The sequence below is a fragment of the Suillus bovinus genome, assembly GCF_016758785.1.
Source record: "Suillus bovinus strain UH-Sbo-P2 chromosome Unknown EDB93scaffold_2, whole genome shotgun sequence".
Classification (NCBI taxonomy): domain Eukaryota; kingdom Fungi; phylum Basidiomycota; class Agaricomycetes; order Boletales; family Suillaceae; genus Suillus; species Suillus bovinus.
This window is the reverse complement of record NW_024542058.1, coordinates 669509-684195: the sequence shown is the minus strand read 5'-3', so window position 1 is coordinate 684195 and position 14687 is coordinate 669509. Positions and strand designations below refer to the sequence as shown.

At 47.8% G+C, this 14687-nt stretch overlaps 4 protein-coding genes across 4 annotated transcripts; 2 read left to right on the top strand and 2 right to left on the bottom strand.

Moving 5' to 3' along the window:
* Positions 1–681: 681 nt before the first annotated feature.
* EDB93DRAFT_1115725 (uncharacterized protein) lies at positions 682–2532 on the bottom strand. The gene is made up of 10 exons (XM_041448295.1): positions 2278–2532; positions 2155–2225; positions 2072–2103; positions 1812–2026; positions 1682–1756; positions 1572–1630; positions 1387–1518; positions 1258–1337; positions 1098–1200; positions 682–1042 (listed from the first exon to the last, which is right to left on the bottom strand). The coding sequence occupies exons 1-10, from the start codon at positions 2424–2426 to the stop codon at positions 972–974; spliced, it is 987 nt and encodes a 328-aa protein (XP_041313165.1). The 5' UTR covers positions 2427–2532; the 3' UTR covers positions 682–971.
* Positions 2533–2692: 160 nt separating this feature from the next.
* Positions 2693–4035, top strand: EDB93DRAFT_1075229 (uncharacterized protein; the record flags this gene model as incomplete). The annotated part of the gene is made up of 6 exons (XM_041445150.1): positions 2693–2808; positions 2868–2908; positions 2962–3354; positions 3401–3542; positions 3588–3833; positions 3924–4035. 6 exons carry the CDS (start codon positions 2693–2695, stop codon positions 4033–4035), a joined length of 1050 nt encoding a protein of 349 aa, XP_041313164.1.
* Positions 4036–5330: 1295 nt separating this feature from the next.
* On the bottom strand, positions 5331–6129 carry EDB93DRAFT_1245222 (DUF775-domain-containing protein; the record flags this gene model as incomplete). Its single annotated transcript, XM_041452293.1, has 3 exons — positions 5331–5796; positions 5856–5928; positions 6000–6129. The coding sequence occupies 3 exons, from the start codon at positions 6127–6129 to the stop codon at positions 5331–5333; spliced, it is 669 nt and encodes a 222-aa protein (XP_041313163.1).
* A 3268-nt stretch (positions 6130–9397) lies between these two features.
* EDB93DRAFT_1115707 (fungal-specific transcription factor domain-containing protein) lies at positions 9398–14681 on the top strand. Its single transcript, XM_041448294.1, has 15 exons — positions 9398–10069; positions 10126–10212; positions 10613–10745; positions 10800–10872; positions 11051–11190; positions 11245–11643; positions 11694–11969; positions 12021–12609; positions 12672–12810; positions 12862–13075; positions 13128–13157; positions 13205–13299; positions 13355–13447; positions 13499–14260; positions 14312–14681. The coding sequence occupies exons 1-15, from the start codon at positions 9601–9603 to the stop codon at positions 14326–14328; spliced, it is 3516 nt and encodes a 1171-aa protein (XP_041313162.1). The 5' UTR covers positions 9398–9600; the 3' UTR covers positions 14329–14681.
* Positions 14682–14687: the final 6 nt, after the last annotated feature.

The following is a 14687-nucleotide window of genomic DNA, read 5'->3' as shown; positions in this document are numbered from 1 at the left end:
TCTTATGCTGCTTGAGATTATAGATAATAATAGTTATACCGTCGTCGGCCGTGAGCAAACTTCCGATAAATCCAACCTTGCAGCTGGTCTGCAGTTCTCAGGGTTCAGCAGATTCACTGGCACTCCGCGGGCTGTCGATGACGATCTTGTACACACCCCTTGTCGGAAGATTGGTCATCTGAACATGACCCTGTAGGCTGGACGTACGAAGGCGGCCTCGCCAGTTCTCATACTGTCAAAGGATATGTTTTCATTTAAATTGATGTCAGATCTCAATTCACAATATCGTTTTCGCTCTGGTGCACTCGTAATGCATACAAATCAGCACCCCTGGGGTTTGATGGAATGACTCTTTTCGCTTCTAGTATCACATCTTCTTGTCTCGTCGTCTACTAGTATGCACTCAGCGACACAGTTATTTGGTTCTCTCTCGCAATCGGAAAATTCCGCCTCCGTGAATCTCCTTCATTCAACGTACTGCCGCTGTGGTCTTGCGCGAATCTCCTGAAGTCTTTAAACTTGTTTCCGCTTCACACGGATAGCGCAGAGCTCACTCACGACAACGGCAACCAATTCCGCTGGATTTCATTTGGAACAGCGTTCTTCCAGCAGGATACAAAGTATCCGCCATTGTCGAACGGTTTCACTGAAGATAGTTTGGGCTCTGCCACCGAGACCTACGGCACGTCGCGCTCCGCTCCCTCCACCAACGCCAAGCCTGATCAACTCTGGCCAAGAGCGCGCTTCAGGTGTCGTTGCGGAGGATGCTGCATTTTCGCTTTCGGTCATTCAGGCGAGGAGAACGTGATGAACACATTGGTATCAGAATTCAAGTTGCCCTTGACAACTCCCGAGAAAGTATGGTCGGTATAGTGATAAGTACATCTGCATATACAGGCAAGGGATGAAAAGCAGGCAAATAGTGAAACGCAACTGTAATTCTATGACATTGTCCGTTTACCCCAATCTGTCTAAGCGTGAGATGGTCCAGTCCTCGCGTTAGCATAGTTCTGGAGGAACCACGTCACCGTCTCCTCAAGAGCTGTGCGAAACAGTCAATTATCGGGAACTGAAGTGAGTAAACGAGGACAACAAACCTTGTTCGAATGGCGTGAACTTGAAGTCGCCAATCAGGCTCATGAGCTTTGCATTCGATGCGGGTTTACGGTCTTGGCCGTTGTCGTTGATTTCGTTCTCGAACTTCATGCCAAGAGCATCTGTGCTCAGGTATTTCGTGAGCAGTAAAAAGGAACATACCTCGGGTTTGTTGGGGTGGTTCATGACTTTGACGATGGAATTCGCAAGATCGCGAATGCTGATTTCGTCATTCTCATGCACTAAGAGCTCATCAATAAAATTCACATCAGTAGATATATGAACGCTCACCTGAAAGTATGACAGGTTCCACAGACTCGTACTCGCGCATTTGCCATATGAATAGCTTGGCCAGGTCACGGGAGTAGATAAATTGACGAAGAGGGGAGCCGTCACCCATAACTTTGAGTGACGTGTTGTTCTCTGCATTGGAAACGTGTCAGTATGCAGAACATTCGAAACGAGGGAAAATGGACTTTGTGATAGGTAGCATTTGTGGATCAGTGCTGGCATCACATGCGCATGCTTCAGATCACTATATAAGAATCAATTAGGACATGATGACTTTTGCAGTGGTTAAGCGTACAAGTTATCATGCGGTCCAAACACATTGGTCGGGATGGCAGATGTGAAGTTGCAGCCGAATTCCTCCTTGTAAGCACTAAACAGTATATATGAACCGCAGTAAAGGGTACCCTGAGGGAATCGTGACATACTGGTTCTGGACATCTACCATTCTCTTCGCATGCGCATATCCGAAGTTACTCGGATGTGGTGGTCCAAGGTGAACCTTCTCCTCTGTGAGAGGATATTCGACTTTGTCCGGGAAGACACACGTCGAAAGACAAGAGATTACTTTCGTTGTCCCTTTGATGCGAGCAGTGTGGAGAACGTTGTCATTGATCAGCATGTTGTCGCGAAGGAAAGTCATCTGTAAGGGGTCAGATCGCGCACGACGAAAAATCTTTATCCTTACCTTCCGCTCTCTGTTCGCAAAGAGACCACCCACTATATAAATGCAGATTAGATGGGCTCATCCTGACCCGAACTCAGGCGTACCAAGGGCAGCCAGATGGATAACATGAGTGGGTTGGTACTTCTCAAATAATTTCAATGTTTCTTCTGGGTTTCTGCACTGCAAATTGATACTTTCTATCGGGACAATAATCGTTATGACAGTACCTTAGATCGGCCTCGCGAGAGCCAGCAAAGATCCATTTCTCTCCTGGACGCTTTCCGAAGCGCGAGCCTTCTGGTTCGTGTTCGATAACGTACTCGATAGCTTTCCCGACAAGTCCAGTGCCTCCAGTGACAAGTACCACGGCTGCCATTGTTGTTGACTTGAAAGAAAGTTCAAATAACTATGCAGTGCTATAAGAGGAGCGTTTGTGAAATTGATCAGATTTGGATCAGATAATGGTATTGGTCGAGATCGCCGGGCCGTTTGTTCCCACAATAACTTTGTACCCACACCATTGCTGTATGATATCTCTCTCAGCCATATTTACTAGCAACATATTCCCTAGATTCTCTCCACGCTGGACCGTCGTTGGGTTGTACCCTCAGCATCTTCAAAACCTGTGTCATTTGGAGCGATATGGACTACCAAAAGATAGCGAGCGAGGTTTACAACCTTGCAGAGTCAAATGAACCCGTAGCACCCGTTGTAAAAGAGGCATTGCAGGTCATCGAGCAGTGTCTGGATCAATACGGGTGAGCGGCAGTTTTTTCTTTGCTCATGCACGATTCATCATTGATATCTCATTTCATAGGCAAGACCACGTATCCCTGAGTTTCAACGGCGGGAAGGATTGTGCGTCAGCAGGACCCCTGAGATATACATCTACTAATGCCTTCGTCCCATAGGCACCGTCCTACTACATCTATATGCTGCAGTTCTCGCCAGAAAGGTGTCGTCCACGCATAAGTCTATATTCGCATTATACATTCCAGACCCATCACCATTCCCTGCACTGGAGGAGTTTATCAAGATAGCAGCGCAAGACTACCTCCTCGAGCTTTTCACATGCAATCTATCCTCGGACATTCAGTTGCCTGTAGAAAGTGTTACACCCGGTGTGTCGACCCCAACAGCGCTCAAGGGGAGCAGTGGCTATATAGGGCATAGCCTCCAAACTCAGCCTGTTGGAGCAGCTAGGGGTGGTGAAGGGATGCGGCGAGCCCTGGAGTTGTACAAATCACGTTTCCCAGATATTCAAGCGATTATGGTGGGCACACGACGAACAGACCCCCATGGAAGTGAGTGTCGCTATTCTTGCGCGATGCAAGTACTCATGACTTGTAGCAACCCTATCATACAGAAATGTGACGGATCCGGGATGGCCCGCCTTCGAACGAATAAACCCAATCATCAATTGGTCATACTCAGATGTCTGGACATTCCTAAGGAAGCTCAAGATTCCGTACTGCACGCTGTACGACGAGGGGTGAGCATGCTTTTTTCTTGCAAACTTCAATTGACGCCCGCGCAGTTACACGTCTCTGGGATCTACATATAACACACTCCCAAATCCAGCGCTACTTGTCACGGGTCCTGACTCGTCCCACACTCTTCCTTCTTCACTCACGATCGTGGCGAATAATCCAAATACGATGTGTTTTATTGAACCAACTCCACCAAAGTCGTCTATGAATGACTTTGGTCCTTTTACCATCATTGCCAATAACCCCGACCAGTCATGCCTTGCTGACCCTGTCTCTGATTTGAGGGAGACAGAGTCACTTAGGAGCTCTATCCAAACACTAGGACCTTTCCAGGTTCTGGCCAGCGATCCAAATACTCAATGTCAAGTCGAGGTTAATGACAGGAGCGTCAATAGTGTCGGCCCCCTACCGCGGTATCGACCCGCGTATGAACTACAGGATGGAACTCTTGAGCGTGCTGGGCGGGTTTCGGGTCCTGTGATATCAGAGACCTGATTATTATCTGATACGAACGATGCGTTGGATAGAATAACATTAATATTTTCGTTTCGACTGTATTTGACACAGATTACTTGCAGCTGTATTTATGATTCCTAGAGCTTGAAGTTGACTGGAGTCTGACTGCCATTCGACCAGGTAAATTACAAAATTGACAGGCACGAAGAGGATGAGAACGTCCTGGAAATTGATACTCTGGGGGTTGGAAGGTATTGTCTTAGGTGCAGAAAAGTGAGAATGAAGAGGAAGGCAAATTGAGGACACTTGAAGATAGCGATCGCATCAGGCAATGAGCGGGAGTGCTGGAAGAAATGTTGTTGGTAGAGCTGAACGAAGGACTTGTGTTGGGTCGCTCCTACGCTGATATACCATAGCCTCGTGACTCAACGTAAACATGATGTCCGGATGGGGTTGCCCAGGTTGGGGCCAAAACCAGACGTAGATGTCCGAATTCTAACATGGGACAAACGGTTATTTGGATTAGTTTCTGTCCGGATCGATGGCTGGGTTCTATAGGCATTGTCAGGAGTCCCGGTAGCCTGCTTATGCATGCCCTCAAGGCCTCAACTGGATGTTGAAATAAAAATATATAAAACCGTCAAATTTCCACTAGCGGAGGAAAAGGCTGCATAACTACAACACACACCAATTCCAATTCGTGGCCGAGGAATGTGGGCCAACAGGAATATGTGCTTCTTTGGTCTCCTATCAAGAAGGATAGAAGAACTTGGGGAAGACAGTCATTCCTTCTTGCTTCTTGCAGATAGTAAGTACGGTGATCGCTGCCGTACTACGAACCGAGCGCTGAGCGCTGACGGCGGGCTTCGCATGATTGCAAACTCCCGTGAACACTCCAGCGAGCTGTCCGAGTCCATTAATGCTGCACGAAAGAGTTAGTCGCCGGATATGATATTTCGAGCCTAAAATGACTCCAGTAGTGGCTGCCTTACATGTTCGAGGCAGAACAAATGGCTTGACAAGTAATTCTGAAGCAGCTGAGACCACCTGACCAAAAATGTAAGTTCTCATATGATGGAACACACCCACAACCCGAATAATAGGATGAATTGTTCATCGTGACACCACAGTAAACAAAATTCATGTTTATGAACCTCCCGTGCATGCTGTAGGTTCGTAGCCAGTGCGTTCCACCAGAGTCACAGATTGATGTTTCCCTGATACCCAGATGCTAGTTTCAAAATCAGTGAGCGGCAATTCCCTGAACCTCTCACGAATGAAATCGAGTTCGTCATAATCGATCGAAAAAGTCAAATATGCAATCCCGGCAGAAGCTATTCATTACGTTCCAAAAACCCGACACCGCCTGCCCTCACCTTCCCTATAAAGCTTTCGTACCATCGAGCAATGACGCCCATTGAAACAGTACTTTCTGGACCTATATTTGTTCCTGCTGGCACGAAGCCCGCTATGTAGTTAAAGAGGTGCTTGGCTATTTTCTCCGCAAGCACCGATGGATCTGCAGGTTTGGTTACTGGTGCTAGTGATGACATCGGTGTTGAGATGGGGGTTATATTCATAGCGTTCGGAGTTTGAGCTTGGGGGAGAGAAGCAAGTTGCGCGGCGATCGTTTCAAGGGGTTCTAATGCAAATCCGAGTATAGCGGTGATTTGACCGGGTGCAGAAGACACAGTTGCGGATGTGAACGCAGAAGGAGTTGATATGCCTGATGGGGCTGCTGATGTGGAAGAGAACGCTGACCGAAGGCGGAATATGGCTGATGGTTTGTCGTTCGAAAGCCTGAAGTTCGCAAGTAAGGTCTATGGTCTTTACATTCGGTTAATGGAAGGTAAGCGCACATGCCAAGTACTTGTGAACCTTTTCCGGGCCAGAAAAAGTGGACAGTTGCGCCAAATCCATCAGGGAATGGAACTACGTTATAGATCAGCGGCACATGATAAGTCATTGTCATTCGAAGCAGGGATGGAGCATGAAGCACTGACCTGTACCAAGCAAAAATACGCATACATGATTAACTTTCTCAGCAGCTGGGATTTCAAAGAGGGCATGTGTCTCATCCATCTGTTGCAGGTTGGTTTGCAGCAGACGACCAGCAACGCAACAACCAAACATGATGACTGATTAGGGTGATAGGCTTCAGATTGGCGGAAGGATCTTATAGCTGCAGTCAACCGTAGTGGGTTGGTTTGTTTGGAAAGCTAGGTTTGCGGCCATGGACGATGATGAAATGTGGACAGACCCCACGGTGACATAACTCCGCCACCAACGTTCATGTTTCCCGGTTGTTCCACTAATCTCTACTGCATTCTTTCATTTTCCATCGATTCGAAAGCTTGGAAAATACCAGTCATGACTCTTCGGGATCCACTCACCAGTTCGGAGTTTCTATGTGATCAGAAATTGATCTACCCAAGCAGTGAGCCCAGCATTGTACGATACTTTTCGTTATCATAGCTTTTCAAGTTGATAACAAGATCAAACCAAGGTCAACGCAGGCCTAGGCGCTTCCTGATCTACACACCCTAAAACCCAGATCTAGTCATATGTGATCAGGACATTATCTGTGCTGTGCGCACTCCGGTAATGTCGCTTTTATACCATACAGTGCTGAATTAAAGCCTGACGCGGTGCTTTCGTTCTGAATCGTGGCAGTTCTCCGAAATTTTGGACTTCATACCTGTGGTACGATGGGGATAGTTTTCCGTGGTCGAATTGGTGTACCAAGATTGCCAAACTTACCCTTGGAGTCACCAAGAAGATTGCGGCAAGTTTTACCTTGGTCGGACTGGGTGAGCCGAATCTGCCAGGTCACTCCTTGAATCGTACGAGGTTGTTGTGGATATTGACTGCCTACTGAGCTATGGACTCAAACACGCCGTGGTGCCACTGTATACTCTGCTCGACTCCCGATTCAGCAAAAGGTGCACTAGCTATGGACTCTACCATCGTCATCGTATGCGTAGCGCGCCTTCTTCGATGTAACCCAAGCATCCGGATCTTGCTTGCCCTATTACGAGACTGTTCAGGAACTCGTCAACGACCGAAATCTAATCATCTATCCCTCCGGTCAGATGAGTGGCTTCCTTGTCTAATCATGCGTGGTTCGCGGGAATGATATGATTTACTTCTCCAACCATGCGTGGTTTACGGAACGCCCTATAGCTCGCGGGCATTATTGCCCTTTTTCGGGAGTGACCGATTATCGTACGACTGCCCCATTCCGGTGGGACCTTGTTTCAGCCTCTATCAACAGAACTGTGACACCGCTGCATGACGTCACGAGATTGGCAGAATGGAAGTTACCAAGAGAAAACACCGTGAACCATCGTGCCAACCAACGACAACTGGAACCGGCCCGCGGATTTAGCTCAGGCTCCATTCTTTTCGGAAATTTCGACTTGTCCGTGCCATACTTTCGCGGGAGGGATCCTTCCGGATGTAGGGGTGTGATAATAGTATCCAGGTAATGAGGCTTTTTCATACGCCTGTAATTTGTCTTTGACATGATTGGCCACACAGCCCACATAGCAAGGGCCTCTTGCCGACAGAACTCGAGGAAACTTCATCTCGATCGACAAGATGTACATATCTTCATCCTGATCTTTATCTTCATCTTCTTTCCACGTGGTTCCCTTCGAGGCACCTGATGGGCCATGGGAGAGCGTGCGAAGTGGCTGCAACTGAATGTGGACCTACAATCCAGTTAGGGCGAGATCTGCAAACATCATTATACCAGCGTGCGAAGAGAACGAATGTATTGTTAGTGCTTGCCTGATTCATCTCTCGGAATACGACTTTGAAAATTTATCACATAGGTATCGCTAGTGTTTGAAAAGACTCGTGCGCAATTTCCCTGATACAATAACGTTAATGCATGGGCATTTCAAATTGCTCGATGCTTACGGCAAACAGCGAGTAATCTGAGATAGAAAGATTTCAAGAAAACACGGAATGGTTTACTAGATTTCGCTCACGGCGGCGATCGATGAAATGGTGCTCACAGGTATAGTCTTTACGCTGCGTATGCGCAACCATAAGTGCGTCTTTCGGGATACCCGACAAATCTCAAGTTGAGATCAGGAACAAGGAAATCGAAGAATTAACGTCCCTGGTTGGTTGTCTTGAACTTCAATCTTCGACTCGGAGCTAGCTTTAATTGAATGTACGTACAAACCCAATACAAACTCATGATGTGCTTTTCTCGACTGTTCTTCGAAACATTGCTTGAAAATTGACCCATATTGCTAGGTGCGGATGCTACGTGTCTAACATATACGTGGACCGAGGCCCATTGTAGTAGGTTAGGAAAATATCTGCGACGACGAGATTGGTTGCTGGAGACGAGACACGGGAGGAAACGGGTCGATCTCGGAGCAATCACGGAAATAACCACGTGGCCGAGCGAACACGGAGAACTAACCAAATCAAATTGGTCTGGACCTGTGCCTGGACACGGCTGCAGTGGGCGGTACCGGCGGCCAGTGCCAAAGCGATCAAACAATGATTGCTAGGAAGAAAGCGATCCACAGCAGAGAAGCTACTTGAATCTACCCCCTGGTAAGAAGGAAGTGATGAAGACGGAGACGGTTCACGTGGGGAAGACCTTTCACTCGGTCTCTGATCTCAATTGAATTTGATATCCTTGGAGTCCAGCGCAGATGGGGTGACACTTGAAAATGCAGAAGAGTCGCAAACAAGAATTAGACTGACACCTATTTGTAAAACAAACTGGAGGACGACAAAAAAAGCACTAGGCTGGTCTCTGGAGCGAATAAATATCCTCGGAATGAAACTTGAAATGCGAAGATTACGGGTCCTCGGAAGCCGTTAGGTGATCTGGTGGCATGCCGGACATAGGGCATAGGCAAACTATTAGAGAGATTCCTTAAGAAGATGGTGGTAACGAAAGCGTACCCATATGCTAGCCGGTAATAGTTTTCCTTCTCCATCTAGTATACGGCTTGTCAGGTGACAATGTAGCTGGGAGTATCGGATGTTGGAACGCTTCCGACGGGGTGTCACGGTAGTACCAATGACTTGGTCTAACGAAGCGGTGAGTGTACGCCGGTAGTATAACACATTGGGACCGCTGGAGACGCCCTTGAAGGCGATAGAAGAAATAAGATTCTCCTCGGGGTCAACGGATGGCACCGAAGTTATAAAGGTGCACTAATAATAAAATACTGAACATATGGGTTAAGTGAGTGGGAAGAAGGAGAAAGTGGGGCTGAATTGTAAGCATTAAGATGAGACTTACGCAGGTGACCTTGACTACCTGACCGGTACTAAGAAGATTACAACTTGAAAACTTGAAGCTTCTGACGCCACGCCTTTCGCAAAATAACGTACATTGGGGCAGCGATTAATCGGTAAGTGATGGCTTGCTCTTATTCAGAAAGCGGGGATGGACTTCAAGGGTCGTTCCTTCCGAGGAGTTGGAATCAAGGGTTGAGTCTCGTCGTCACAGCTCGTAGATCGCACAGTTGGCTTGGCAAGAGATCGAGAAATCTTTGAAATACGAGACCCAAGACCTTTGATCCATGTCTGTCCTCTTTCAAACCCTTCCTTCTTCATATTATTGTGATGGCTATCCCAGCTAATGCGTACTATGTACTAGACTCGCACCCGACACCACATTACACTCCAAATACCACAGGCAGTACCAACTCTGCCCGTTCACATTCTGCCAGCGTAAAATCGGAGCTATCCTCACCTTATCTTGATCTTTCACCTTCGCCACCCCACACCTTTTCTTTTCAATTCCCGTCATCTGCGTCAGCGCCTAATAGTACTACGCACATTAACCATAATTTTACTACAACATCGACCACACTCCCAGACCGTCCGTACTACCGCTTCGGATCTATGGCACACCCCGAAGATCCATGGCTTAGCAAACGCTCAGCTACTTCCACTCTCGACTTAAATTCCCTATCATTCCCGGACGAATACGATGATGGCGACGACTTACCTGACCCTCCTAGCTCCTCTGGCGCCCCCGCTACTTCATCTGGCTATTCGGACAGAGTCGTTAGGAGAAGGAGCAGCAAAGGTATCGTCCCTATTCGTCTCAAATGTCTATTTAATTCGTTATTTATCATCTTTCAGCTTGTGATCAATGCCGCAAAAGCAAATGCAAGTGCGAGCGCGCAGGAGACGGCGAGGCTTGCAAAAGCTGCATCATGCTGGGCACGCGTAAGTCTGCCTAATTCTACACGGTCGGCAATCTTCTGACCGCACTTTCTCGCTCCTTCCTTCTCATTACCCCCTCTCCACATTTTTGCAATTTTCCGGCTCCTCATCTGTTCTTTGGTATCCATCCATATTACTATCAATCCGCGCCACTTGATGCCACCCTGAATGTGGTCGCCTTTCCTCTTCAACCGGACATCACGAATTCCCTTTTGTGGCCTTCGCAACCACCTTTGATAATGACATCCTGCCACGTGTGTCTGGCAATCTGGAACACTGTTGACATATGATATGCCGTGCCTATAATCGAGGTCACTACCTTTTATTTTCGTATCAACGCCTACGCTTCATGCCTACAATGATCCGATTGCCCGCTCTCGGCATTACGTCTTTCAATCTGTAGCGTGTACATTCCTCGGACCTTCGCGCAAGCGCGGCCCCCCTAAGGGGTACATTGACGCCATCGAAGCTCGGCTGCACCAAACTGAAGCCCTACTTGGTGTTCTCCTCGCTGTGGAGGCAGAGCATAGCGAAAGGTGCGTCTGGATCATTATTTTGGACACAAAAACTATTCACTAATTTTTTTGCAGGTATGGCGAAGAAGATAAGCCATCTTCAGGCAACGCTGCAGGTTTGGAGGATGTGTTGCACACCCTAAGACAGGTTAGCGTTTTTCGTGGACTCTATGTTTTATTTCTATTTTGCATTCATTTGCTCTTTCGATGTTCCCAAGTCCCTCGGTTATCCTAAATTTTTATTGTCCCGGCGCATTCATTCTTACATTTGTTGTCAACGACGTACATATCTGACTCGGTGCACATGCTAATAAATTTCCAATCAGGACGCTCTTGCTCGTGAGATCCTCAATCGAGTCGATGCCTCCTCCTACGGTGTCAAAGGACGAAAAGGTGGCAATGTGAAACCACGCTCCAGTAATACCACTGCAACGGAGGGCAGTGGTGTTGACTTACAGTCAACACAGTAAATTTAATTCTCCCCCGTTGTTTAACAGCATTGAAAATACTTTTTGTACAGCCCTTCAAATGAATGGCAGGATCGCGTTGTATCTCTCCTTTCGTCATCTCTATCACTTTCCCACCCGTCTTCATCGCAATCTCGCTCGCCTTCTGGTGCTAACAACCAGCGCACGATCCAACTTTCACAATCTAGGCTCTCGCCACCTCTCTCATTCGATGATAATGGACGACGTCAACGCCGGCGACTTGGTTCATCGTCATCCCCGGATCTCTCCGACCACTCACACACACAAGCACCTGCCAGTACAGATTCTGAAGACGAAGACGACGTTGTTGATGCTGTGGGACAGCTTTCCTTGAACGAGGACGAACAAGTCCGGTATCACGGAAAGGCAAGTGGTCTTTACCTGCTAGGATATAATGCGAAGGAGGAAGCTCGAAATGAAGGTGGAATATGGTGAGCGGTTTGTTCGCTAATATGTTGCATGAATGTCTCACATGTCACAGGCGTTTCCCCAAGGCCCGTGTCTGGCCACCACTCCCTCCATCTGATACAAATACAACGTCACTCGTAATTCCTGGTATTGACTCGCTGACGAATTCTGCCGCAAGCCCGATCGCAACCAATAGCCCTTTGATGGGTGTATCTGTCACGGACAAAGATCTGAGTAGCGTGATGCCTGATCTAGTTGTTCAGGAGCATTTATTGGAGATATATTTTACTTATGTACATTCGGCGTTCCCGGTCTTGCACAAGGAAGCTTTCTGGGAGGGTTACAAAGTGTGAGTGTCGCCTCATCGGTTTCTTCTTACTGCCACTCACATTTATGTCAGTCATCAGAATCCATCTGCAGCAGATACGCCATCGCCTGCTTCCGATAATCACGGTTCGAAATCTCCGTCGCCTTTCCACCGTGCCCGTCGCAATATTTCTCCGCTTTTGCTCCTCAGCATGTTTTCCATTGCCGAACGCTATTCAGCGTCGTCATCCCTCCCACCGTCCTCTCCTCCCCCCTCATCAACGTCGTCGGTCCGAGAGCCAATCCCGATGTGGACTGCAGGTGATCAGTACTTTAATGTCGCTAAAAAACTTCTCGACAACACTTACGCATCTTCGATGCCAAGTACCGTGCAAGCTCTTCTATTACTCGGGTACCGCGAGATTGGCATTGGTGCCATGGCACAAGCCTGGGTATACACAGGCATGGCAGTGCGCATGGCGCAGGATCTCGGTATGCACCGTGCAGCGGACGGCTGGGCCCGTGCCGACGTCGGGCGTTTGTTCGGCTCCCGGGAGCTACAGGAACGGCGGCGGATATGGTGGGGATGTGTCGTGCTTGATGGGTATGTAAGTTCGTATATCGGAAGACCGCTTGCGATCTTCGAGCGGGATTACGATACACTCTTACCGGGCGAGAATGAGGTGCGGAAATACGTTATCATCGATTATAATCCGGTGTGTTGATGGGTATTTTTAAAACTTAGGCGGAGGAGATGGATTTGTGGATTCCTCATGAGTCGCCACCGCCTGATTCCCGCGGACATGGGTATCCACCTAGTGCAGAGATGAGGTGTTCAATAACTGGACGCGTGTTATCTAGCTTTAATGCTTCTGCAAAGCTCTGTGAGTACTTTCATTCCACCGTGCAGTGCCATAGCTGAGTCCATGTATCAGCAACTATTCTTTCTAAGCTCGTACAGTCGCTGTATGCTATTCATCCGGTGAATTCTCGGCACACTGAAGCAGTACAACTTGAGGAGCTGCTGAATAAGTGGTATCTCGACTTGCCAGAGCATCTACAATTGAAGCAGGGCGCGGTCGTTCCGCCCCATATTTTGACATTGCACATGCAGTATTGGTGTACAACATTGTTGTTGCATCGCCCCTTGTGAGTTCCTTTCGTTTGTCTGTCATTCCTTTGGAAATAACTGGGCATATAGCATAAGGAACACGTACCTTCTGAATAAGGGGTGGGTGCCCTGATATTCCTCCGTTATTGATATTAATAATTTTTCAGGAAATCGGATAGTGCTCACGATGCGGAAGCGTGTGCGACGAGCAAGAAACATTATGAGCTGTGCGTGGGTGCTGCAAATCACATCTCATCTATCGGTAAATTATTTTATTACCCCCTTTGCAAGCGATTTTTAACGTGAGATGGATTTAGTTTCATCTTATCGGGAAAAGTACTGTCTGCAACGCGCACCCGTTTTTCTCTGCTTCTATGTTTTTACGGCAGGTATCATGCACGTCACGAGCTGTAAGTCACGATTGATTTTCTTTCCCAATCGTATCCTCATTTTATATGCAGCGTCCATCTTCCCGAATGACCCTCAATCACGGATAGGTCTATTCAGGTGCATGGATGCACTGCAAGACATGGAAGTCGTCTGGCCCTCCGCAGCACGTGCCAATGAGCTTCTTCGGGGTTCAAACGTCATGGCAAATCCCTTGAACTCTAGCCAAGCATGCCTTTCATTCACTTCTCGGGACCGCCAGAAGCGAACAGCTGAGCATTCGATAGACTCAGAGGACGCATACGAGCGTTCGCAGTTACAGGCCCTACCTTCAAGCAGCTCGCCTAACATACCAGGATCAGGACAAGGGTATGCCAACACCTGGAGATCGACTCAGTTCAGTGGAACGTCGCATGATGTCGGTCAGGAGTCTGGTGCGGGGCGACATGCTGACTTTGCTGGGGCACCTATCTCAACTTCGCAGCCATCATATTACCCGTGGACCTCTGATGGATCTTCCTACCTCTCATTCCCAAACACATTGTCTACGTCTGTGCTTCCGCAGATGTATAGCACAGGCTTGGTCGATAGCCGTCGGGCGGGGAACTCTCAGTCCTCGACTTCGCATCCAGGACAAGCACGGTCGGCTTTGCATGGGAGCGGTTCTGGTACATATACCAGTGATCAACCTGGGATAGGGCGGTATCCGCAATTTTGGAATGACTATACGTCGTTTCCACAGATGGGGATGGCTTATAGCCAATCTCATCCACAGCAACAGTCGCCGCCACAACAGGATCCTATGTACATGAGCACGCAGTATGGCGGTATTTATAGTGAGTGTTCTGCGTCACAAGGAAGGAGCAATGTCCTGACATTCTACGCAGATAGTCCTACATCTTAATATAATCAAGTGGACTATACCACATTTACCCGATCGGACATGAAACACTAGAAGATGAATTTTTCTCTCGCAACCTAATGTATTACATCCTATCAGACACCCCAAAATGTTTCTTTTTCACCACAGTGCTATTCCCTCGTTGTATCCCTTCTATCCTGTTGCTTATTTGTATCATCCGAAAGGACTTTATCTCTTATGTTTTTTATGTGTTACATCCTTGCTTCCCCGGGCCTCTGGCAATTTGGTTGACAATGTTTCCGCTATAAAATGACATGCTGACTCCAACCTATATTGTAAACCTTCAATAATAAAATGCATGATTTGGGTAACGATGTATAACCCGTGTAGTACTGGGACCT

Coding starts and splice junctions, on each gene's coding strand:
- EDB93DRAFT_1115707 (XM_041448294.1), top strand. CDS start 9,601: ATGGCTATCCCAGCTAATGCGTACTATGTACTAGACTCGCACCCGACA. Junction 11,644..11,693: donor CGAAATGAAGGTGGAATATG/GTGAGCGGTTTG, acceptor CACATGTCACAG/GCGTTTCCCCAAGGCCCGTG. Junction 12,610..12,671: donor TCTTACCGGGCGAGAATGAG/GTGCGGAAATAC, acceptor TTTAAAACTTAG/GCGGAGGAGATGGATTTGTG.
- EDB93DRAFT_1115725 (XM_041448295.1), bottom strand. CDS start 2,426: ATGGCAGCCGTGGTACTTGTCACTGGAGGCACTGGACTTGTCGGGAAA. Junction 2,104..2,154: donor TATCCATCTGGCTGCCCTTG/GTACGCCTGAGT, acceptor GCATTTATATAG/TGGGTGGTCTCTTTGCGAAC. Junction 1,043..1,097: donor GTTCACGCCATTCGAACAAG/GTTTGTTGTCCT, acceptor TGTTTCGCACAG/CTCTTGAGGAGACGGTGACG.